The following is a 26,817-nucleotide window of genomic DNA, read 5'->3' on the forward strand; positions in this document are numbered from 1 at the left end:
GGATCAGCATCTGCTTATCAGAGAAAACATTTGGCCTTGGTTATTTGGGATTGGCTTATTTCATTTAGCATGGTATTCTACAGTTTTATCCATTTATCTGCCAATGTCATAATTTCATTCTTCTTTAAGGCTGAGTAATATTCCATTGTGTATATGTACCACATTTTCTTTATCCATTCATCTCAAACTTCTTTTTAAATCTGGAAGTCTTTACTCTTTTATTGAACAAATTATTGAGAAACAGAGGATATGCTGTGTTTCTGGCATTATTTTGGTGGACAGTGTTAAACAATAGAATACATGGTGCCTGTCATAGATAGGACTTACAGTTTAGACAGATATTGTTAAATAGCCATATAACTAATCTTTGCTGGGAGGGAAGTGTTCTCTGATGAGCAATCTGAACACTTCTGGTAAAGATTCTACAAGAGTACACCACAGGACCATCCTAATCACTGGCAGACGTTGTTAGTCCTATTGCCCCACTGCTCAGGACTCTAACTGTAACAGCAGTTCTATTAACTACCAACCAAAGATGATGAACTCTAGAAACAAAAGATGCATTTAATTGTAGTCTCATTTTAAAACTTTCTGGTGTTCATGTATCCCTTGCTACTAATTCACCACCACTTAACAATCTTAAGTTAATAAGCAGACATTTGCCAGGAGAGACTGAGTCTCTTTACATTTCTTTGAACAAACTTTTATTCAGTATCTACTCAGGGTAAAAATTTATGCTTCCTATATGACAGATGTCATTTGTTAAAAGTCATCCAATAGACACCTTGGGTCAACTTTCCTTAAATATTAATGTTTTAATGATGATTTTTTTGAAGTTAGAATGATAAATGAGGTGTGAAAATGGGGGAGGATTTCTAGGAAAAGTGAATTTAGTGTGTCTAAAAGATAATTTAGAGATTTCCTGTTTGTATTTAAATGGAACAAAGCAGATAGTCTCTCTTAAGTTTAATAAAACTTACTTTCTAACTGGAGTTTCTCTAAGTAATTTCTCATTGCTTTTTATATTTTAGATAAAATATGTGAAGGAACAGTTCTAAGTGGGAGATTGTCAATTGCCTCGTGTTTTCTACATATAAATGATCCAGTTCTTTATTTTTATTTGTTCTTTTTGAGATGTACATGACAGTAGAGTATATTTTGACACATTATACATGAAATATAACCTATTCTAATTAGGATCCCATTCTTGTGGTTGTCCATGATGTGAAGTTATACGGGTGGTGTATTCATATATAGGAAAGTTGTGTTTGATTCATTCTACTCTTTCCTATTCTCATCCCCCTCCCTTCACTTCATTCCCCTTTGTCTAATACAATGAACTTCTAGTCTTCCCTCTCCCACACCTTATTGTGTGTTAGCATTGACATATCAGAGAGAACATTCAACCTTTGGTTTTGGGGATTGACTTATTTCACTTAATATGATACTCTCCAGATTCATCCATTTACCAGCAAAAGTCATAAAGTCATTGTTTTTTATGATTGAGTTAATATTCCATTGTGTATATATACCACATTTTCTTTTTCCACTCATCTGTTGAAGGGCACCTAGGTTGGTTCTATAGCTTAGCTATTGTGAATTGAGCTGCTACAAACATTGATATGGCTATATCACTGTAGTATGCTGATTTTAAGTCCTTTGGGAATATACTGAGTGGGATAGCTGGGTCAAATGGTAGTTTCATTCTCAGTTTTCTGAAGGAATCTCCATACTGCTTTCCATAGTGCTCACACCAATAGCAGTCCCAACAGCAATGTATGAGTGTACCTTTTCCCCCACATCCTCACTAAAATTTATCATTGCTTGTATTCCTGATAATTGCCATTCTGACTGGAGTAGGATGGAATCTCATATGGTTTTAATTTGCATTTCTCTAATTGCTAGAGATGCTGAATATTTTTTCATATATTTGTTGACCATTCTATTCTTCTGCTAAGTGCCTTTTCAGTTCCTTTGTCCATTTATTGATTGGGCTTTTTTTTTTTTTTTTTTTTTTTTTTTTGATGTTAAGCTTTTTGAATTCTTTATATATCCTGGAGATTAGTGCTCTGAAGTGCAGATGGCAAAGATTTTCTTCCCTTCTGTAGGCTCTTCACATTCTTGTTGGTTTCCTTTGCTGTGAAAAACCTTTTTAGTTTGATACCATCCCATTTATTGATTCTTGATTTTACTTCTTGTTGAAGAAGTCGGTTCCTAAGCTGACATGATGAGAGAGTTGGGCCTACTTTTTCTTCTAGTAGGTGCAGGGTCTCTGGTCTTAGGTCCTTGATCCACTTTGAGTTTTGTGCAGGGTGAGAAATAGGGGTTCAATTTCATTCTGCTACATATGGATTTCCAGTTTTCCTATCACCATTTGTTGAAGAGGCTGTCTTTCTTCCAATGTATATTTATGGCACCTTTGTCTAGTATGAGATAATTGTATTTAAGTGAATTTGTCTCTGTGTCTTCTGTTCCATTGGTCTTCATATCTGTTTTGGTGCCGATACCATACTGTTTTTGTTACCATAGCTCTGTAGTAAAATTTAAGGTCTGGAATTGTGATGCCTCCTTTTTCACTTTTCTTGCTAAGGATTGCTTTTGCTAATCTGGGCTTCTTAATATTCCAAATGAATTTCATGATTGCTCTTTCTGTTTCTATGAATAACATCATTGGAATTTTAATAATGTCATTGAAATTGCATTAAATCTGTACAGCACTTTTGATAGTATGGCCATTTTGACAATATTAATTCTGCCTATCCAAAAACATGGGAGATCTTTCCATCTTCTAAGGTCTTCAATTTCTTTCTTAAGTATTCTGTTGTTTTCATTGTAGAGGTCTTTCACCTCTTGTTAAATAGATTTTATTTATTTTATTTTATTATAGGCTATGGTGAATGGAATAGTTTTCCTAATTTCTCTTTCAGTTGATTCATCACTGATGTATAGGAATGCAATTGATTTATGGTTTTTAATTTTATATCTGCTACTTTGCTGAATTCATTTATGAATTCTAGAAGTTTTTTTGGTGGAGTTTTTTGGGTCTTTAAATATAGAATCATGTCATGGGCAAATAGGGATAATTTGAACTCTTCTTTTCCTACTTGTATCCCTTTAATTTCTTTCTCCTGTCTAATTGCCCTGCCTAGAGTTTTAAGGAACATGAGGAATAGAAGTGGTGACAGAGGGCATTTCTATCTTGTTCCAGTTTTTAAAGGGAATACTTGTAGGTTTTCTCTATTTAGAAAGATGTGGGCTTTGGGTGTAGTGCATGTAGTTTTTACAATGTTAAGGCATGTTCCTACTAACCCTAGTTTTTGAACATGAATGGATGCCGTATTTTGTCAAAAGCCTTTTTTGCATCTATTGAGATAATCATGTGATTCTTGTCTTTAGGGCTATTGATGTGGTGAATTATATTTATTGATTTCCATATGTTGAACCAACCTTGCATCCCTAGGATGAACCCCACTTGATCATGGTGCATTATCTTTTTAATATTTTTTAATGTGATTTGCCAGTATTTTGTTAAGAATTTTTGTATCTATGTTCTTCAGCAATATTGGTCTATCCAAAGTTTTCTTTCCTTGATGTGCCCTTGTTTGGTTTTGGTATCAGGGTAAACTAGCTTCACAGAATGAGTTTGGAAAGCTTTCTTTCCTCGTTTTATATTTATGAAAAATTTGAGGAGGATTGGTGTTAGTTCTTCTTTGAAGGTCTGGTAGAACTCTGCTGACAATCTGTCTGGTCCTGGGTTTTTATTTATTTGTAGGCTTTTGATGGTGTCTTCAATTTCATTGCTTGAAATTGATGTTTAAATTGTCTGTGTCCTCCTGATTCAATTTGGGCCATTCTTTAAGTTTTCTTCTCTTACCTTCTGATGTGATGATCTCAGAATATTAGAGTGGAAAGAAAGTAGCTTTTTTTTTTTTTTTATTGAACATGCATCTTTATTTAAGAAATCAAATAAATAGAGTAAAAAAAAAAGACGGTTCCAACTTCATACCAGGATATAAGACCAAGCTTAGAATTACTTGCTCAAAAGTTATTCAGAAGTGCTCACGATTAGTACAGAAAATTTCCAGTTCTATTACTTGTTCTTCCATGGATATTTACTATTTTACAGTCAAATCACACACTATTATAAAACAGAAAAGACCACTCCTGGTCCCCCCCTATGGATAGCCTAAAAGGCCAACTGCAGATGTTATCTAAACTTTTCCTTAAAAACATTTCTCAAATTGCATTACAGCTTTTTACAAGAATAGAGATCCAGTGGGTTCATTTATTCCTTAGCTTACTGTCTTCAGAGAGAGGAACTACAAGAACATAAGGTGATGGAGGCGACAAGTTTCACTGTGGCCTATAACTGGTCCATTTTGCACACATGGGTCCAGAATTCTAGAGTAGGATCATATTCCTACCATCTGACAAAGGCAGGCATGCAAAAGCTTTCTACTTCAGCTTCTTGAGTAATGCAGTACACTATAAATTTTTATAACATCTCAAAATATACAATGTATGTGCTATCAATCTCATTTACTTCTGGAAAATCTTTTAAATTTGTCTACCAAATCTTGACTATGACTTTTTTTTTTTAATGAATTGTTACATCAAGACCAAGTTATCAGAATCAGGAAAGTCAAAAGCTTATTCTCAATTATTAAGATTATTGATAAAGAGCTCTTTATAAATAACATTTCACAAGCAAATATTAATGTTGATAATCCACATGAAACACAATGTGACTACTTTTAAATATAAAGAAATTCTGTTAGATTTAGGTAAAATGAGACAAGTTTTCCAGACTATTTAATCAAGTTACTTACAATGTACACATTCCTGAGTATACCCCATTGTGGTGACATTGTTTACTTCAGAATTTTTCTGCATTCAGCTTAAAAGGTGTTTCTTCCCAAGAAACTGAACTTTTCTGTCAAATGCGCTTGATCGTATAGGAGAATTGGGTTCATAAAATGGATTCATTGCAAACTTTATATATAAATCATAGACATCGGTAAAGAAGTTCTTGATTCCATCTTCTTGCCTTACATCATGAAGCATCATAAATCTCATATGCCCTGCAGTGACAAATGCTGACACAAACCACTCATTGAATTTGTCCACAGTTTTCAAATACATGTTGTTTGAAAGCCACATGTTTTCATTCACAAGGTCAAGAGCAGCATGAGCTATGAATTGGTTCAGATGACGATGATCATCTTTGGATTCTGCTTTCCCAGCTGGCAAAAATTCCATTTCAAAAACTGGATTATCATGGTGGCCAACAATTACAAAGTAGAAGCTTCCAGACATTGTCTTCAATATATGGCTCCTTTTTTAATCTTGCTCACAGCACACAACGGCGGGAACTCTACGAAAGTTCAGCTCCGTGGTACGGGGGCGATTTTGCCTCCCAGAGGATGTATGGCAATGTCCGGAGACTTGGTTCTCATACCTGTGCACTACTGGCTTTTAGTCGGTACGGACCGGGGATGCTGTGACCATCTTACAATGCACAGGACTGCTTCCTGTAGTGAAATGCCACAATGGAAATGCCCAGTCAGTTCGCTGGAAAGTAGCTTAGAGATCACCTAATGTAACATCTTTGATGGCTGAAACCTGGCATTTCTATTTAATCCTTTCTTTATATTACATCTCTTTGCTGAACTTACTTTTATGTTCATGTATGCTTTCTACCTTCTCCACTATAAGTTTTAATAGTAGATATTTTAAAGTTTCTGCCTGATAGTGCCATCATCTGAGTATGTTTCTGTTGATTGTTTTAGCTTTTCACAGCCTTTTTAAAAAACGTGTCTTTTAAAAAAATTTTTTTTTGATGGATTGCTGGATGTCATGCACACGAGTATAGAGACTGAGGTAAATGGCATTTGTGTGTAGAAATGGGCAGGTCTTTTCCATCAGGCTGTTGGTGGGTAAGGGAATTGAGCTACATTTGGGATTTGTGTTATTACCTTTAGTGCGCCACAGTCTTCAAATTTTTTCAGTAATAACATTTATTTAGTAACTAAGCCTTGCTATTGCCCATGCTTAGAGTGGGACCTAGAGTGCTAAAGAGTTTTTTCTCAGTGTTTATTCTCCATCCTCAGCTTTTATTGATTCCTGCATTGCTGGATAACTGCCATTTCCTATTACTTAGTGGTAGGCTCATGTTGTGAGTATGGCGGCTTTTTTGTTGTTTGGCAGCCCCAGGCCTGGGCAGGCCCTCAATCCCTAGGTCTTGGTGGTGAAGCTTTTCTACCTTCCAGCCTCTCCTTCCCATGGCAGCTAAGCTATGTGTTTTTGTTGGATTGGGTGGGAGAGAGTTTTTTGTCCCTCACCAGTGTAGGTCACCTCTGGTATCACTGTGGGATCCTAGGCCCAAGATAGTTTCAAACTTTCTCCCAACCATGAGAAAGATGCTTTGCCCCCTCCCCTAGAAATAATAGATTTTTCTCTTGTATCTGGAGGCAGAAGAATTTCTTACTACTCCTACAGTGGCTTAAGGCTTTTTCACTTTATTGAGAAAAGGGTTTGGGGAGGTTAAAGAGACTTATTGAATATCTCTCAGCAGAATTTGCTCTCCCCCTGCCATTGCACTGTGCCAAAGTGGGGGCCCTTTCCAGTTTCCTCCCTGTTCTTATCTTCCTTTTTGGCATTGAATGAGAGGCATAGAAAAGAGCTCTTGAGTAAGTTAGAACTTTCCTTTGGCAACTGGATCTCCCAGCTATTCCAAACTGACATGGTAGCCAACACTTTACCTTTAAGAATTTGTTAAAATTTTACCTGATTTCTTATTACCTATTTGTATGGTGACTACATCTTTCTCCTTTGTTCTGCCAGAGGTGAAGCAGATCATGTATCCAATCTCTGCATGGAAGGGTTTCTCACTCTGGAATTCAGTTCTCCAAGTAGACTCAAGAAAAGTTTATAATTTGAGGATTATCTGAGTTTTTCCTCATTGTTGAAGAAGGAGCTATATTCTCTTTGGAACGAACATCTTTTAAAATCATGTTTTAGAAATAGCTTGTTTTTCTACTCAAGATCTCAGCTAGAAAGAAATACTGAAGGTTAGTTATTTCTAAAAAATGCCATAGTGATTTCATCAAACACACTTCCTTCAGGTCATACTGTGAAATATTTTTGTCAGAATCTCAGGGTGAAAGAGTTCATTTTATAGGATTCTTTCCTTTGTTATCTCACCTTCAGATGGAACCGTATCCTGCACTGTTGAGTGGAATCTTCTTAAATGGACTGTCAGTGAAATAAACTGTCATTTCCAATGGTCTCATGTGAACAGTTATTACAGGGTGGGGATTGAAAAGGCCATTGAAGGTTATGTGATGAGTCTAACTCCCAGCTGACTGATGATTCAAATATTGTGAGCAAGTTGCGTCCTAATTTGAGCATTTCCAGCACTGATGATTTCATTGATTTTAAGGCAGCATATTTTATCATTTGCCAGATTGGACAATTACATTGTTCTTTATATTGAACCCCAGCTTCCCCTTTCATAGTTCTTAGCTACTTACATCTGATTCTTCAGTTCAGCAGGATACTGCCTGACTGCCTTTGTACTTACCACTCAATAAAGATGAACAATGCCCTCTCAAAGCTGTTTGTGGTAATCACCTTGGGACCTCCTTACTTGATTCTGTTCTGCTTTAGTAACTACCTAAAAAGAGGCATTTGGGAGAGTATATAAAAAGGTCTTAATTCCACTCTAACATTTAAGCAATAGTTTGAGTGTAAACTATGAAAATAGACGTAGTGTTCCCTAAGAATTTGAAGGCATTTTGTATTGCCTTTCAAAAATGTTTGTTTTGAAATAATTTGTTTATAGAAGAATTAAAAAGGAAACTCAGTGTTCTATATACCCTTCACCTGGCTTCTAATGTTAATTTTTCATGTAATAATGGTACATTTTTCAACACTAATAAATTAATATTGGTTAAGCTATAAACTTTAGTCATTTTTTCATCATACTTCCCCAATAGCCTTTGTCTCCTCCAGGACCACATCTAGGTTCTAGGGTGTTTCTAGCCATCATCTGTCCTGAGTCTCCTTCAATCTGTGATCTCCATATTCCTTATTTTTAATAACTTTTGAACAGTGCTGGTCATCTGGTCATACTTCTATAAAATGGCACTCCGTGTGGTTAGTCTGATGTTTTCTTTCTCAGGTTCACTCTGGGCTATAGATTTGGAGAAATAATACTACAGAAGAGAAGTATCCTCACTGTGTCTAATCTCAGGGGGTGCATGATAGCCACATCACATTACTGGTGGTATTAACTTTGGACCCTTTATTAAGGCTGGTATCTACTGGATTTTTCCACTGTGAAGTTACTTTCTTTTTTTCATTTAGTGAGTCACTAAGTCCAGCCTAGATTCAAAGAAAGAGGAATTAAACTTTATCTCCTTAAGAGAAGAATATCAAATAATTAGTAGATATGTGTTCAAAGTACCAGACGACCAGAGTAATTAGAAGTACTTCTGTGGAGCAGTTTGAAGATATGCAGATATCCTTTTTCTCCGTAGTTTTACTCTCTAAACTTTACATTCATCAGTGAATCTCACCATTGCTTCTTAACGTCTGGCATTGCTGTCAGAAAATCTAAAACCATCCTAACTTCTGATTCTTGAATTGATCTTGTCTTACCAGGGAGGTTGTAGAATCTTTTTCTTCTGAAAATTTTATAAAAATATACTTTGGCAAGAAACTCTTTGTGTTTGTCATGCTGGGCCCTCATTGGGGCTTTTATATCCGAAAGTGAGGTCTTCCATCTTGGGGGAATTGCCTTGCATTACTTCCTTGGGCATTTCTTTCCTTCCCTCTTGCTTTGCTAGAACTTTTAATATTTGCATTTGGACCTCCTGGACTGGTTGTGTGGTGTTGAACTGATCCCAGAGGTCCAATATTCAAATACTTTTTTTCTACTTTGTCAAATGTTTTTCAGCTTTTTCTTTCAACACTTGAACAGACTTTCTATTATTTTAAATTTGTTGCCCCTCTTATTCTTTGCCTCCTTATTCTTTGCCTCTCTATTGCCTCTTATTCTTTGGGGTTCTGCAGTGTAAAACAGGCTGCTTTTCATCTCACACTTCTGCAGCTTCTCTCTTTACTACGCTCTCACCTGTTTATTCTAGGGCCCAACACTTTACTACTCTTCTGCTGTCTTCTCTTAATTCTTACAGGTTCATAACTTCTAAGGACAATCATTTTACTCCTATTTTAATGGTTTTTCATGAGCAAATGAAATTAGATGTGTATGTCCGGTCTTTAGTCTCAGTCTCTCTCTCTCTCTCTCTCTCTCTCTTTCTCTCTCTCTTTTTCCCTTTCTCCCTCTCTCCTTCCCTTAGAAAATTCTTAGAGGGCCAAATCTGGAACTTGTAGGTCATCAAAAAACTTAGAATGCAAAGAACTGCTGAGTATAGACGGGCAGGGGATCGAGGATGAATCAGGATCACTAGTCAGGTGACCATGAAAATAAACCAGGAAAGGGCATGGATCAAGCTCATAACAGTATGAAAGCATTTTGACACCAAGATTCTGAGGTTTGCAAATGTGAGGTTTTATTATTGTTTGTTAGAAACATCCTAGTATAATGGACAGTTGAGTGCAGTGGAAATACATTAAAAACAAGGGAGTAGATGTATGAGTTACAGCATGGGTAGATAGAGGTAAAGATGATTCTTGGTGAAAAAAGTAGCAAAGAAAATAAGATATATAACATGAAGTCAATCAAGAACCAATGACCAGAGAATGAGAATGTTTTACCAAAGGACTTGGAAATATCATGAATTGTATTAAACACATTAAAAAGTCTTTCTAAGGGGAGGAAGATAGTGGCAGTGGCACACAGGATAAAAGGAATTAAATACACAAATGAAGCACAAACTGATAACAAAAGGGAGGAGAATTCTTTAGAATCTGGAGAGAACTAGGTTGAATTTTAGTTACATCAGGATTTGTTTGGGATAGTTTTTATAACTCTTGGAACCTTAGTTCCCACCTCTGTAAAATAAGGTAGTCGTATTTATTTAATTTGCATGTCATAAGAATTAAATGAGACAAACCATGCAGCTGGCTAGCAGTATATGTGGTACCCAGAGTAGTTTCCATAAGGAGTAGATACTTTCTTTCCCTTTCAACTGTCCAGCAGTGTAACTACTGAGACCCTGTGAGGGAAGATATTTACTTTAGGGAAAATGTGTGTAGTATTTTATTATTATGAGATGGAAACATAGGAATTGGGCTTCTTTATCTTATGTCTTAAGTTCTTTATCTTCTGTCTTTTGCAGGGTTTACCCTCCAAAAAATGGAAGGCTGAAGTTACGCACCTGAGTTGCCCAGAGCCGACCACATTTGCTTTCTCATCTCCAGCGCCTCTGGCTCCGCGTCGGAACTCTCTGCGAGAGATGTGGATACCAAGCTTCCAGCAGTCCAAGAAGGAAGCCCAGGCACTGAGGTGGCTGGTTGATAGGAATCAAAATTTTTCAACTCAAGAGTTTTGGGCTCTAGTGTTTAAGGAGTAATTTCAAAAAGTATCAGAATAACACAGACTAAATAGCCTTTATGAGGTTTATTTTACACGTTGCCTTAATGTTTGACTCTAATAGCTATTCTTTTGACTATCCTTTAGGGTAAGCATTAATTGCTGTAGCTTTCATAATGAGCCCTATCAAGTAACCGACACAAATTATTACCCTTAGGGGTTGCTTCTGTATTTTTTATAGTAAAAGAGTAAATATTTTTTATGGACATTGACCATCTTCAGTTTACATGTTTGGACCCACAAACTTGCTGCTTTTTGTAAAAATTCACCTAAATAGAGTATTTTCCTTGCTGCAGTGGAGGCAGAGTATCTCGCTATGGATTTTTGATATTCTTTCCCCTATGTATGTCTTAAACTATTGGCAATTTACTGGTATTTGGCAAGTCCAGTGTTTCAACACTGAACATGAACATGAAATGCATTAGAATTTGGCAATGAGAGATTCCATCTGTTTGTTTCCAGGGATGTGCGTGAGTAAGAAAAACTGTGTCAAGCTAATTCACTGTCTGCTTTTTAGTCAAAAGAACATATTCATAGCTACATTCTGTGTGTTCTCAGTCGCCTTTCTGACCTTTCTTATATTCACCTTGCCCTAGGCTGCCTCATGTCTTCCCTCCGAAGTGGAATGTCTCATAGATGAGTAATTTCTCCTTGTGTATTTTGATCAGGGGGATTAACCAGTTGTTCCTTATACTTCTGAACAGAATAATAAGAGTTGTCTGGTTTGGCTGGACAGCCTGTATGTTTCCATCAACATGAAAGTAGAACTAAATGCCCTAGGCGCTCCAGTTGTGTTGAAGCTGATTTGTCTTTAGGATGATGTACAGCCTGTCATGGCAAGCAGCCCCAGGAGGCATTCAGTTTGTGAGCATTTCCTGGTTTGTGGTCCGGTTAAGGGTCAGCTGTCTTGTCTGAGATATCTCCTGGAGTTCCGTGAAAGACAAGGAGAAGCAACACTGGCTTTCATTTCATAGATGGTGGCCAAGTGCCCTGGATGTGCCTAGCAATGGAACTGTGTCTTCCTTTCACAGTGTTCTCTCTGACATGACACCAGCGTGCGAGGTCATCTTGTTGGGTGGGAGAAGGTGTCTATGACTAGGTTCTTCCCAGACCCAGGTCTGCCATAAATTAAATGTGATCTTGGACATATCTTTTAACCTACCTGAGCCTTGGGATTTTTTTGTTGTTGTTTTGTTTTTTTCTGTTTTGTTTCTGATACCGGAGATTAAACCCAGCACCAGGGGCTCTTTACCACTGAACTACATCCCTAGTACTTTTTATTATTTTTTAATTTTTGAGGCAGGGTCTCACTAAGTTGCCTTGAACTTGAAATCCTCCTGCCTCAATCCCTGAACTGCTCTTTTAAAAATTTTTTTTTTTATGATTTTGGAGATGGAATCAGGGTCTTGTTTCTGCTAGGCAAGCACTCTGCCACTGAGGTATACTCCCAGCCTAGTGGGGCCTTAGATTTTGCATCTACAAAGAAGTGATGCGGCTAGTCTTTGAAGTTTTTTGTGTGTAATATTCTTTAATGTACCAAAATATAAGAAGTTTAATTTAGTAGGTACGAGACAAGGAGTTGACTTATGCCTCCAGCAAGATATTATGGTAGCTTAAGTTCTCTCCATAAATGCCTTAACAAATATTCAGTGCTTATATATATATATATAGCATGTATGTCTTAAACCTCAGTAATTCATACACTCTTGTCCTATTCTAGTTCTTTATGAAGAGTATAGATGAAATCCTTCCTAAAGTTTTCTGAATTATGTATCCCCAAACAAATTTAGGGAATTAAAATCATGCAATGCAGTCTGAGGGTTTTGTGGGGGAAAAGGATGGTGAAAAGAGAAATCCCCAGGCTTGGAAAGTGGATGTATTTCAAAGAAAATAACTTAGGGGTTCTTTGGGACTCTGAGTACCTACCCACAAATTGGAGATTTATTTTTTTGCTTAGCATGTGCTTCTTTAAAAGTGTTTGCATTCATGAGACAATGCTGTCTTGTCTGATAATCACTGTTACAGGGTGAGAAGTGTGTCCCCATATAGCAAGATTCTTATCTGCAAATGTGACTACACTTTGTGAATACAATTGTCTGTGTGCATTCCATCATGCCACACCTTGCTCTTCACCTCACTGTCTTCATTTGTGAAATATGATTGACAAAGGGGCCTACATCACAGCACTGTTGACTCATGGCTATGAAAACTTTGTACAAAACAGCTTTCTATTTAGTGCTTCAATATATTTCACTTGGATTGTTCTCAGGACCAATTTTCAAAGAGATATGACAAGATGGACAGAAATCTTTCCAGAAATGTCGGAGACAGTGACCCCTAATGCTAGTCAATAGCCTTCTTGTCTTCACCTGAAAATGGAGGCAACTCTGACCTTCAGTCATGTACAAATATTTCATACCCCAAGTGCTGACTAGCTTATTTGTTGTTGTTAAAGACTAATTTATAGTAACTAGAAGAACTAGTTTATAGTATCTAGAGTGTCAGTTGAGGTCATTAGCATTATTGTAATAGAGTGAATGCATTAGTATGCTATGCACTGCTCAGAAATAAAAGACACAAGAAAGAATGAGTATCATTCTTTCAGTCATACATTGACTATTACATGCAGGAGAACCAGCTCCGAATCGAGAGAACACTGTGTGAATCCAAGCATAATGCAGAGCTGAAATGGAATGCCTGGTGTCGTATTGTACATTTTAAAAAGCCATTGGTTGATCATAATTCCTGCTAAAGATGACAGTTCATTAGGAGAATTTATTTGTCTTTGTCTAGGCTGCTGTAACAGAACACCATGAACTGGGGTGCTTATAAGCACAAAAAATTTGTTCAGTAGGCTGAGAAGCCTGAGATGAAGGTGCCAGCAAATTTGGTGTCTGGTGAAGGTACACTTTCTCTTTTACATATGGCTATCTTCTTGCTGTGACTTCACGTGGTTGAAGGGGTGAGGGAGCTCTCGGGGGTCTCTCATAGAGGCATTAGTCCCATTCATGATGACTGTACCCTTGAAAGTGTTCACCTCCTAAAACCATCACCTCAGAGGTTAGGATTTCAACTACGAAGTTGGGGGAAAACACACATTCAGTTTATGGCATTTTGCCCCTGATGCCCCAAATTACATATAAAATATATTCATATGTGCAACCAGTCTCAAAAGTCTTCATGCGTTTGAGCACCAGCTCAAATGTCTTACGATCCAGTCTCATCTAAATATCATCTAAATCAAATATGAGTGACACTAAGATTGTTTTGACCTGAGATGACTCTCTCTTTAGCTGTGAAACCAAGTAATTCTGTGCATCCAAAATATAAGGGATAGGTGTAGGATGGACATTCCAATTCTGAAGGGAGAAATGTAGGGGGCAGATGTCCCAGGAGAGTGCAAAGCCTAATGGGGAAAATTCCATTAGACCTTAAGGCTTGAAAATAAGCCTTTTAGATTCTCATTGTTCTTCCCTCCGGGACCACTGGGTGGAAGTGTCACCCTTAGGGCTTGGTGTGACAGTCCCACAGCACTTTCTGCAGCAGTCCTTCCCCCACTGCTGCAGTTCTCCCAGGCCAGAGTTTTGCTCTGCACCCCTGGCTCCAGGTACCTCTGTCCTTTGAAACCCAGGTGGAGACAGATTTTCTATGCTACCCCATGTCCTTTACTCTCTGTGGGCCAGTGCAGACTGCACTGTGTGGATGCCACAAAAGATGGCTACCTGGGAGGCACATGCTCGCAATCCCAGTGACTCAGGAACCTGAGCCAGGAGGATCACAAATTTGAGACCAGCCTTGGTAACTTAGAGACCCCCTGTATCAAACAAACAAACAAACAAACAAACAAACAAACAAAACCTAGGGATGTAGTTCAGTCTTAAGTACTGCAAAAAAAGGTAAGAAAAAGAAAGAAAAATAAGAAAGAAAAAGAGGAAGCGAGAGAGAGATTGCTGCCTGCACCTGGGTGGCTAAGGAATGGTACCAGAGTGCAGCAGTGAAGCCTGTGATGTGCAATGGTGCTGAGCAGCTCAGGCCCAAGGCCCTCAGGTGCCATGGTCACTTTCAAACTGCTCTGCTTCTCTCTAATCTCCCTTGTGCCTTAAATGATTGATAGGAGTAGCAGCTCTATCATTCTTCCATTGTTTTGGAAAACAGATCTTGGCTTCTGTTGAAATATCTGATCCACACTAATCTCCTTATCAAATGGTCAGTTGGGCACACCCTTAGTGTTCTCTCTCTCTCTCTTTTCTTGATGTAGGATAGACTGAGAACTTTCTCAATCTTTAAATTGTTCCTTTTGCTTAACAATTCTGTCTTTAAGTCACATCTTTCTTTTCACATTTTATCATAAGCATTCAGGAGGAGCTGTTACACCTCTAACATTTTGCTTAGAAATAACTTCAGCCAGGTATCCAATTTCATCACTCACAAGTTCTCCCTTCCATAAAACTCTGGAACACAAACACGATTTAGCTAGGTCCTTTGTCACTGCCTAACAAGGATCATCTTTTCCACACTTTCCAATAATATATTCCTCATTGTCATATGAGGCTTTATCAGATTGGCTTTACCATCCATATTCCAAACAACTTTCTGTTCAGGATTATGGAGGCATTCTCTAAGAAACTGAAGCTGTTTCTACAGTTGTTCTTTCTTTCTGGACTCTCACCAGAATCACCTTCCACCATTCAGGGCAATGCAGGCTTTTTCCAGCTTGCGCCTCAAAACCCTTCCAGCCTCTACACTATACCTAGTTCCAAAGCCACTTTCATATTTAGGTACAGTACAAACCACTCCTGATATCCATTTGGGTCTTTGTCCCTCTGGGTTGCTGTAATAGAATACCATAGACTTGGTGATTTACAAACACCAGAAATTTATTTCTCACAATTCTGGATGCTGGAAAGCACAACAAGTTCAAAGCAGTGACTGGTTTGAAGTCTGGTAAGAGGCCCACTTCGTAGTTCATAGATAGCTATTTTTTTGTTTTGTCCTCACATGACAGAATGAGTGAGTGAACTTCTCAGGTCTCTTAAAAGGCCACTGATCCCATTGATAAGGGTTTCACCCTCATGACCTACTTACCATGGGGCCCACTTGCTAATGTCATTACATTATGATTAGAATTTCAACATAGTAATTTTAGGGGGACACAAACGTTCAGTCTGTAGCATCAGTGTAGAGTTAAAATGTGGCCCTGCTAATTTCCTAGACCTTAACCCATTAAATAGCAATGCTGGTGGTATTGGGGGGGGCAGGTTTATTAAGAAGATTGACAAGGGGCAGAGGTGTAGGGAGAGGCAGAGGGACTCCAAGATTTTTGTCCTTTCAATTCATTGGTTTTAACGGTCAAGCTTCTGGTCAATCAGAGGTGTGGCTGTATCCCACAGGGTATCTGACCAGTTGTGAACAACAGAGACCTCCTTTCATCTCCCTGGGACTTCTTTCCTGACATCTGTCCTTGCCCCTTTGTATTCCCCTGGGATAATGACGTATGTAGTTCAGTTATTACCTCTGAACCTTTGAATTGAGTCAGAACTGAACATTGATTCATGTTTCCAAGGACATTTTGAGCATTAGGGCAAAAATCTATACTTTATGTCTTACCATGCAAAATGTGACCATCATCAAACCTAGCTCACCAGGGAAGATTATACAACCAGCCCAAAGAGGCCATTATGAATATTCAAAGTTTTACTATTGAGAACAATATTTTTTTATAAAAACGGATTGAGAAGAAAAAGAAAATTAAAGACCGTGTAGATAGGGAGTGGTGTTAATGATTTTGATGCAGGGGCATTAATTATCCCAGGAGTCTTTGGAATGAATCTAACAAAGGTTGTTTCTTCTCTGTTTAGAGGAAACTTATTTGTTGAGTCTGTTCACAGGGGGAAAAAAAGCCAGTTTTATGTAAGAACATCCTTGATGAAACAATAAAAATAATTTTTTAAATCCAAACCTTTGAGTACATATTTTTTGTGTGAAAAAATTGGGTCCACATTAAGCAACTGTGCTACACACCAAAGTATAGCAGGAGTCTTGAGGAAAGCCTCGTGTGACTGAGTCATGAACTGACCTAGCCATGATTGCTGTAGAACACCATTTTTACTCAAAGAACATCTGACAAATGATGCTTATTCAGTCTTGGGTTTTACTGGTCATTTTTTGTGAAAACAAAGTGATCCTGTTTAAGAGACTGATTGTTGCTAGTGATACAAATTTTACTTCAAGTAAAAATTAAAGTTTTAGGAAACTAGGATCTAGCCAGGCATGGTGGTGTAATCCCAGTGACTGGGGAGGCTGAGGCAGGAAGATTGCAAGTTAAAAGCCAGCCTCAGAAAAAGCGAGATACTAAGCAACTCAGTGAGACCCTGTCTCTTTACAGAATAGCTGCTGGGGATGTAGCTCAGTGGTTGTGTCCCTGAATTCAATCCCTGGTACCAAAAAAAAAAAAAAAAAAAAGAGAAAAAAAGAAAACTACTATCTGTCACTTTGAGATTGACAACGTCCCAATATTAAAAGACTTTCTTGATGATATTGGTTGTAATATGAACAAATACTGCTTTTGACACTGAATAAAAGTAGAGATGACAGCATGTAAGGATGTTCTTTCTTTTTTATTTTTATAATTCTAAGGAAGGAAGAAAAAGTATTATATCTTAGAGAACATTTTTAAACACACAGATACACACACATATACACATACATTAGTTGAAGAGGTCTGTGTGTGAAGAGATTTTTTCCCTTTTATTAGTATATTGAAGTTATACATAATGCTGGGATTCATTGTTACATATTCATATAAATTGGTCAGTTTCATTCCCCAGTTACCCTCTCCTTCTCTCCTCTCTCTGCTCACCTAGTCCCCTTCCTATACTTTACTGGTCTCCTATGTTCATGAGATGCCCCCCTGCTCAGATTTTAAATAATATTGGTTATTTGACAACTGTGGTAAAATAAGTGATGATCAGAGCTATCAATGAGGAAAAGAAATCTTGTTTTTTAAAGTGGGAAACAAGAAAAACATGAATCAAGAAATAAGAAAAATGTTTTAAAAATATACACATATATTAAAATGTATCAAGGAAATTGTCATTTTGGGTCAAGCAATCTAGAATTTATTATATTTAATACATTTTATTGAGCACTTACTATATTCCCAGAATAATTTCTGGGCTATGGAGTTACACTAGTGAATGGAACTGGCAAAGCCCAGTTACCATAGTTTCTAATTCTAATAGGGAATGAAAATTTAAAAAAAACTTTAGAAAAATGTAAAGCACTTCAAGGAGGTTTTTCTTTATTTTCTAAGAGGCCCATGAGATGGAATTTACCTCTGAGTCTCTCCCACTCCATCTGAAACATGAAATGTGATATAAATGAATTATATTTATAGACTGTATTAAATGGGCTCTGTTAGCTGTAAGATGTGTTACAAGTACTAAAAGTTCAAATCCAAGTGAGTTGGCAAGTCTGGAAGCAAATCCTTTCTCTGTTCTTTTTATTCTTTTCTCCATGTTTATTCCTGTTGCCTGGGAGAAGGGGCATTTCATCTGTCAACATCCAGTGATTCTTGACTAGAACTCCGACTTGAGGGGTGCAAATGACTGTGGTGAGCCCACCTGGGCAAGCAGTTTTGCTCTGGCCCATCTACATCTGTTCACCTCAAGTACAGAGGCTGGGGTGAGTCAATATTTACTTACCACAGTCTCTCAAAAAGGGTAAAGAGTTATCTTGGCAGCAACCTTCATTCACTGCTGATACAGTACATACGCCATTATTAAGAAGACCGATTTCACCACTGAAATAATCTGCTGGCCTCAGAGAATGTGGATCACTTAGCTGAGCATCTTTGAATTTAAAGTTTAATCACTGATGTTTTTTCTTCATCCTGAGTTCATGGTCTAAACTTCCAACTTGAGTATGCAGTTAACCTGGAAGCAAAAACAGTGAAAATGAACAGCACCTGTGTGCCACACCCTCTTCCCCATTTGTGTATTTATTTTTACAGTAGCTCCAGGGATACTGTTGAAACACATTTTGATGACCATTACTCAGAAAGAACAAAAAAGCTGTTTGTGCCCTTAGCAGCATATGATTTCTGGAGTGAATGAAAATGGGTAGGGTGGTCTTATCATTTATCATCAAATTGGAACACTTTGAGGGTGGGGCCTCTCTTGATTAAGCAAGCATCACCCCATGCTTGAGGATGGTGTAGGGGAGCACGTGGTGTTTTAGCAACACTGTTCAGCATCAGTCCCTGAGAGCAAGGTGCTCAGATAAGGAAAGGTGACTGATGTATAATAAGGGTGTCATGTACTGGGCACTGGGATAGATGGTCATGTATAATGACAATTGTTATTACAGCTTTTGGTTTTCCCTGAATTTATAATGTAAAATAAAACCATAGTGGGATAAATTTTGAACGAGTGAAAAATCACTTGAGAAGTTACTGTGATAAGTTTTACCAATAACTTCCTTTTCTAGCAGTAGAGATTGCCAAGGATCCAGGGTGGAGATGACTTGCTCCAGCAAAAACTTCGTGAGCAGGTCTTTTACCAGGGTGATGTAGGTACTCAGGCACTCTTCCTTCTGGAAGAATTAAGTAATTTTTTTTTTTTTATACTTGGAAAGAATAGTTCACCTTCTCCAAATACCTTCATTATGGAAAAGTTGTATCAGTCCATTTTCTGTTGCTCGAAATACACAATACCACAGTCTGGGTTGGTTTTAAAGAAAAGAGATTTATTTTGGCTTGTGGTTCCTGTTCAAGATGAGGGGCCACATTTGATGATGGACTTCTTGCTGGAAGAGATCCAAAGTGATGAAGAGCATCACATGCAAGAGACAGGAAGCATGTGTGTGTCCTTTGATCTCTCCCTCTTCTTTTAATGCCTCACATATTCAACCATGGGCTCCATCCCAATGACCATAATCTAATCCTAATCACCCCAAAAGGTCCTTCTAAATACCACAGTTTGTTTCCACTCTTAATATCTCACAATAGGGATTTAATTTCAACATGTTTTCTGAGGAGACAAGCCATATTCAAACCATAGCAAAAGTATAGAAATTTGAGAATAGATGCTGCAGTCTCTCTTGGGAGGAGAGACTTTTTAATTATTTTATTTTTTATTTGTTCTAATTACTTATTCATGACAGTAGAATGCATTTATGCATTTTGATAAATCATACATAAATGGAGTATAATTTCTTATTTTTCTGATTGTACATGTTGTAGGAGCACATCAGTCATAGTCATATATGTACATGAGGTAATAATGTCTGTTTCACTCTACTATCCTTCCTACCTCCATACCCCTTCCCTTCTCTTCACTCTTCTACCTAATCTAAAGTAACTCTATTCTTCCCAAGCGCCCCCTGCCACTTATTGTGAATTAGCATCCGCATATCAGAGAAAACATTCGGCCCTTGGTTTTTTGACATTGGCTTATTCGCTGAGCATATTCTCCAGCTACATCCATTTACCAGCAAATGCCATAATTTCATTCTTCTTTAGGATTGAGTAATATTCCATTGTGTGTGTGTGTATGTGTGTGTGTGTGTGTGTGTGTGTGTGTGTGTATCCATTCATCTTTTGAAGGACACCTAGGTTGGTTCCATAGTTTGGCTATTGTGAGTTGAGCTGTTCTAAACATTAATGTGACTGCATCACTGTAGTATGCTGATTTTTAAGTCCTTTGGGTATAAACCAAGGAGTGGGATAGTTGGGTTAAATGATGGTTCCATTCCATGTTTTCTGTGGAATCTCCATACTGCTTTCCAGAGTGGGTGCACCAATTTGCAGTCCCAACAGGAATGTATGAATATATCTTTTCCCCCCTTGTCAACACTTATTATTCCTTGTATTCTTGATAATTGCTATTCTGACTGGAATGAGATGAAATCTTAGAGTAGTTTTGATTTGCATTTCTATAATTGCTAGACAAGAAAAAGCAATCATGAAATTCATTTGGAAAAATAAGGGAGATTCAAAATAGCCGAAGTAATCCTTAGCAAGATAAGTGAAGCAGGAGGCATCACAATACCAGACCTCAAACTATACTACAGAGCTATAGTAATAAAAACAGCATGATATTGGCACCAAAACAGACACATAGACCTAATGGTATAGAATAGAAGACACAGAGACAAACCCACATAAGTACAGTTATCTCATACTAGACAAAGATGCCAAAAACATTCACTGGAGGAAAGATAGCCTTTTAACAAATGGTGCTGGGAAGAATGGAAAGCCACATGTAACAAAATGAAATTAAACCTCTATCTCTTACCCTGCACAAAACTCAATTCAAAGTGAATCAAAGACTTCGGCACTAGAACAGAGACCCTGATTCTAGAGAAAAAAGTAGGCCCAGATCTTCACTATGTCAGCCTAGGATCTGACTTCCTTAATAAGACTCCTATAGCACAAGAAGTAAAATCAAGAATCAATAAATGGAATGGATTCAAACTAAAACACTTCTCAGCAAAAGAAACAGTAATGTGAAGAGAGAGCCTACAGGTTGTGAGAAAATCTTTATCACTTATACCTCATATAAAGCATTAATCTCTAGGATATAGAAAGAGCTCAAAAAACAACACACACACACACACACAAAAAAAAACCAATCAATAAATGGGCTAAGGTACTGAACAGACACTTCACAGAAGAAGAAATACAGTTGATCAACAAACATATGAGATCCTTCTACTTTACAGAATCCTTTATATTTACCCAACTTTCTTATTTTAAAATAATTTTAGAACTACAAATAGCATATACGAATAATGTAATTAATGCTTGAATATTCTTCAGTAACACTCATCAATTGATAACATTTTGCCAGACTTGGTTTATCTTTTTTTTCTTTCTGTTTTAATGTTTTGCCATTCAACAGTAAGATGCAGACCTTGTGACATTTTATCCTTTTGTCTTCCATAAAGGCATTTGTCTTAGGTCATTTAGGTTGCTTTAGGAAAATACTACAAACTGGAGGCTTATAAACAGCAGAACGTTATTCCTCACAGTTCTGGAGCCTGGGAAGTACATAATCATGGTGCCAGTAGACTCAGTTGTCTGGTGAGGGTTTACTTCCTGGTTTATAAGTGACCATCTCTACTCTAACTACACATGGTAGAGGAGCGAGGGCCTCTCTGGGTTCTCTTTTGTAAGGGCACTAAATCCATTTATGAGGCCTATGCCTTCATGACCTAATCACATCCCTATGACCTCAAACCCTAACACTCTCATCTTAGGAATTAGTGTTTCAACATATGAATTTTGCAGGATGGGAAACACAAACATTCAGACCATGATAGTATTCTTTTGAACAATCATTATACCATTATTACACCCAGTAAGTGAAACACTAATATTATATTTAATACACTGCCCATATTCAGTTTCCCAGTTGCCATTATGATGACTTATTGTGACTTTCTTTTTATCCAACCCAAGATTCAATTGAAGATCACACATTGAATTTATTCTTTTATATATCTTTAATAGCTTTTAATCTAGAACAATTCTGATTTTTATTTGTTTTATTTTGCTTCGTTTTGGTCTTTTGTAACCCTGACATTTAGGAAGAGTCCAAACCAGTTGTCTGGTAGCATATACTATAATCTGAATTCATTATTGCCAAGAACTAATAGTCCCCTAAAGTTCTTAGATTTATCAGAATACTTAGGAAGATTAAAGAGCGTTTTTTGAGATAGAGAAGATGGAAACATATTAAAAGAAATGTGCTTTATTGTCTAGGATGTTGAATAAAAGTTATGAATATCAGTTATATGCATAACTTATCCAGTGTTATACACAACTAATGACAAATGTGAATTCCAATCCAAGATTGTTCATAATATGTGATGGCTAGTTTTATGTCTTAACTTAAACTAAGCTAAGGGTAGCTGGTAAAACATTTCTATTATGTCTGTGAGGGTGTTTCCAGATGAGACAAGTGTTTGAATCATTGTTCTGAGTAAACCCCATCGCTCTCATCAGTGTGGGCAGGCCTCATCCAGTTTATCAAGGGTTCTGGTAGAACTAAAGAGCCAAACAAGGGTGAATTCTCTTTCTCTTCTTGGTCTGGAATATCCATCTCCTGCTCTCATACATCGATGCTCCCAGTTCTTGAGCTTTTGGACTCTGGGAATTCGTCTGCCATTCTCAGGCTTTCAGACTTGTACCAGGAATTGCATCAGCAGCTTCCCTGGATCTGTAACTTGAAGATGGCAGATAGTGGGACTTCTTGGGCTCAACATGATCCAATTCCCCTAATAAATTTAATCGATGGCTATGTCTATAAATCTGTCTTCTGTTGATTCTGTTTCTCTGGAGAACAGTGACATGGCTCTCCAAAATTCATATTATGCCCCATCTCTTGAGAAACCAATATCCTCAAATAAACCTTATTTTACAGATGTTCCTTGACTTAGGATGTGGTTACATAACTATTGTAAGTTGAAAATATCATAAGTCGAAAACGTGTTTAATATGCCTAACCCGCTGAACCTTACAGCAACAGAGCACCCTGAGGTTGTTTCCCTTTGTGATCACATGGCTGACTGGCAGCTGTGGCTGCCTCCCATCTCCAGAGAGTATCCTATTGCATATCCCTAGTGTGGGAAAAGATCAAAATTCAAAATTCGATGTACAGTTTCTACTAATGTGTTAATTTCATGCCATCATAAAGTTGAAAATTCCTAAGTTGAACCTTCATAAGCTGGGGACCATCTGTATCATAATAAGAGGCTGTCAAATTTTCAGTAAGTTTTAGGGAATGACAGTAACATGGAACAGTTAGATATGGGTAAATGAAGAAAAAAAGTTTAAAACAGCTCTTTCTGAGGAGATATAATAAACAGTGTTAAGTTGGTGAGGAGATTGCATGGTGACACTGATGTACACAGTCACTTCCAGAGCAAAAGGTTTCCCATGGGTTTCTTTTTAGAGGCCAAAGTCTGTATTTCAGTTTCAGGAAATTCCCAAACAGGAAATAAGATGTTGCAAGCTTTGGGCTTTTGGGAAAGACTCATGAGAGATATAAATTTCAGCAACCTAAAAATTGCTCTGTGACTTCTCAGCCTCTAAAGACAAGTAACAGAGCCAAGGTAAAGCCACCCTTCCTACCTCTGTCTGCAGCTGGCTCAAGTGCCCTCAGTCTTAGTGCCCATTGTTCCAGAACTGGTGTTTGATCAACACAACTACATTCCTCAGGTCCTCACGTGGCCTCCACTGAAGCTGCTCAGTTCTTTAGCAAACCCAAGGGTCATTCACAGAGGGCATGGAAATCAAAAAGAGAACAACTCCTAATCTTGTGTGGACTAAAAAGAATCTGTTTTGGCAGTAGTGAGGAGGGGAAGCTGCTGTAGAACTCAGGGGTTTAAACAGTGATCTCAGCTCTGGCAGCCTCTGGGATGACCTTGGAAAAGATTTTTAGTCTGTGTCAACTTGATCGGAACCTCCAGACAAAACACTTGAGTTCAGCCAGACAGTGTTTCCAACGTTTGCCTGTTGGACATCATTTAGGCATAGTCTTCATTGCACTGGGCTTTGGTTTTACTCCCAATCTATTGTGAGGAAACCCCTATCCATCTTCCTTCTGTCCTGTTCTAGCACCTGCAAATAAATAATGGGTAAACATTCGACCTATAATCTATTGGCAGGTGCAATTCACATAGCACCCAAAATGTGGCAGTTTGGGGTTTGGATGAATTTGGAGATGACTGGAAGGTGACACTAAGGACTGGGAACCTGAATGTGTCTACCAGGATTTACAAATCTGAAATGTTCTCATGTGTGCTTGCTGCTTCCAGTGAAATGGAGAACTCCGACTCAGGCTGTGCAGAGCTTCTTTTGTGTTTGCATGTGCCCCATATATTTCCTCTGGGCATTGCCCACTGGGATTATTGATTAATCTGAGATAGTCATTAATTGTTTGATGTCTGTTATGTAGGAGGATAGGATGGTCCAAGGCAAATCTAATTTGAGAATAGCCAGGAGTAAGTGACAGTATCTGTACTTTTTCATCTCCCACTGACTCCAGACATTCAAAGTAAGCTTAGCAATTATCTAAGAAAGAGAGGAGTGACATGTGGCTTTTCCCATTGGGGGATTTCATTGTCCATTTGGGTCCCTATGTTTATTGCATCTCAAAGAAACCATGACAACCATATTTGTCTCTGTTTCCTCTTCTCTAAATGCTTCTGGTTCCATCTGTTAGATATTCACTGAAGGAAACTTTTTATTTTTTTCTTATTATAAGTAGAAATACACGTATGTGAGTTTATATTTAAAAAAAATAAAAATTTAAACTTGGTACTTGGCTTGGTAAATTATTAAATAATGTCTCCACACTTCCTCTTTCTTAATTTTCATTGGCATTCAAACATGCTTTTTATTTGATTTGTCAGGAAGTTCCTGCCCAGTATGCAGAGATGTATCATCAGAGAGGGGGAACAAGGCCTGCTTTGTAGGTATTTGTGTGAAAGAAACATGGCCTCCTCATTCTCACGCCTGGAGGGGCAGATCTTGTTTCTTTCAAACTCCAAAATCTTAAGTCATGCCAGCTAGAAGCACCTCTCTCCTTTCTTTTAGGTGATTTTGCTTTCTAAATCCTTGTACAAGTTTGTAGGGTCACATGACTTATTTCATAAATACACCATATAGAAAGCAGTAACTAGAGCATATGACTCAATCTCAGTGGGTCACAAGGGGCTTCTTTTTGTGATGTGAGCAGTCCAAGATGGGACCATTCAGACCCAGGAGTCCTGGCTTGTGTAGATTTTCCTTTGTTATTGACTACGTTTATGAGCTTGAGCAAAATATCTTACCTCATTATGAACCTCAGTTTCTCCATATATCAAGTGAGTTGGGACCAGATGACATATAAACTCCCAAAGAGTTTTAAAATGATAGAGTTTTATCATGGCTAAATAAACACTGGTAGGCAATTTGGCTGGTTTTCATTTCCTACCCGTTACATACAGTTCTAGCCTCTATTCCCTTCTTAATTCACTCTATCACCATTCTTATTTGTTCTTTTTAGATGTACATCACAGTAGAGTGTATTTTGACATATCATACATACGTGGATGATAACTTATTCTAATTAAGATCCCCTTAGTGGTTGTACATGATGTGGAGTCACACTGGTAGTGAATTCATATATAAGAATAGGAAAGTTACACCTGATTCAGTCTTCTGTCTTTTCTATTCTCAACCCCCCATCCCTTCACTTTATTCCCTTTTGTCTAATCCAATGAACTTCTGATATACCCTTCCTTGTTGTGGGTTAGCATCCACATATCAGAGAGAATATTCTGCCTTTAGTTTTTGGGGTTGGCTTATTTCACTTAGCATTCTTTTTTCCAATTCCATCCATTTACTGGCAAATGCCATAATTTCATTCTTCTTTGTGACTGAGTAATATTTCATTGTGTATATATAACACATTTTCTTTATCCATTCTTCTCTTGTAGGGCACCTAGGTTGGTTCCATAGCTTAGCTTTTGTGAATTTAGCTGTTATAAACATTGATGTGGCTGTGTCACTTCCTACGCTGATTTTAAGTCCTTGGGTATATGCTGAAGAGTGGGATAACTGGGTCAAATGGTCGTTCTATTCCAAGTTTTCTGAGAATCTCCATTCTGCTTTCCAGAGCAACAATATGTAGTCCCACCAGCAATGTATGAGTATACCTTTTCCCCTATACCCTCACTGACATTTTTTGTTACTTGTATTCTTGATAATTTCCATTCTGTCTGGAGTAAGATGGAATCTCAGTGTAGTTTTAATTTGCATTTCTCTAATTGCTAGAGATGTTTAACATTTTTTCATTTGTTGACCAATTGTATTCTGTGAAGTGTCTGTTCAGTTCCCTTGCCCATTTATTGATTGGATTATTTATTATTATTTTTTGATTTTTTTTAGTTCTTTATCTGTAGTGGAGATTAATGCTCTAGCTGAGGTTCAGGTGGTAAAGATTTTCTCCCATTTTGTAGGCTCTCTGTTTATGTTCTCGATTGTTCTCTTTGCTGTGAAGAAGCTTTATTTTGATACCATACCATTCATTGATTCTTTCAATTTTACTTCTTGTACTTTCAGAGTCTTGTTGAGGAAGTCAGTTCCTAAGCTGATGTGGTGGAGATTTGGGCTTACTTTTTCTTCTAGTAGGTTCAGGTATCTGTTATAAAGTCTAGGTCCTTGATCAACTTTGAGTTGAATTTTATAGTCCTTAAAACTCCAGCCAGAG

General features: G+C 37.7%; 2 protein-coding genes across 8 annotated transcripts in view; one reads left to right on the forward strand and one right to left on the reverse strand.

Moving 5' to 3' along the window:
- The window catches only part of FUT10 (fucosyltransferase 10), a 189,220-nt gene that overhangs the window by 86,629 nt on the left and 75,774 nt on the right, over positions 1-26,817 (forward strand). For 4 of the 7 annotated variants that reach the window (XR_013763912.1, XM_079140667.1, XM_079140671.1 and 1 more), the window contains exon 4: positions 10,305-10,471. Coding sequence is in view for 6 of the 7 variants with exons in the window: in XM_079140667.1 (XP_078996793.1) it covers positions 10,305-10,471 (167 nt within the window). In the remaining variant the exon portion in view is untranslated. Of the gene's footprint in view, positions 1-10,304; positions 13,860-26,817 lie in introns of those variants that run through there. The other 3 variants (XM_079140670.1, XM_079140668.1, XM_079140672.1) reach the window with 3 other exon arrangements.
- On the reverse strand, positions 3,935-5,445 carry LOC306661621 (trafficking protein particle complex subunit 2-like). Its single transcript, XM_079140673.1, has one exon. The coding sequence runs from the start codon at positions 5,314-5,316 to the stop codon at positions 4,894-4,896; it is 423 nt and encodes a 140-aa protein (XP_078996799.1). The 5' UTR covers positions 5,317-5,445; the 3' UTR covers positions 3,935-4,893.

Source organism: Sciurus vulgaris, assembly GCF_902686455.1.
Source record: "Sciurus vulgaris genome assembly, chromosome: 5".
Lineage (NCBI taxonomy): Eukaryota > Metazoa > Chordata > Mammalia > Rodentia > Sciuridae > Sciurus > Sciurus vulgaris.

Coding starts and splice junctions, on each gene's coding strand:
- LOC306661621 (XM_079140673.1), bottom strand. CDS start 5,316: ATGTCTGGAAGCTTCTACTTTGTAATTGTTGGCCACCATGATAATCCA.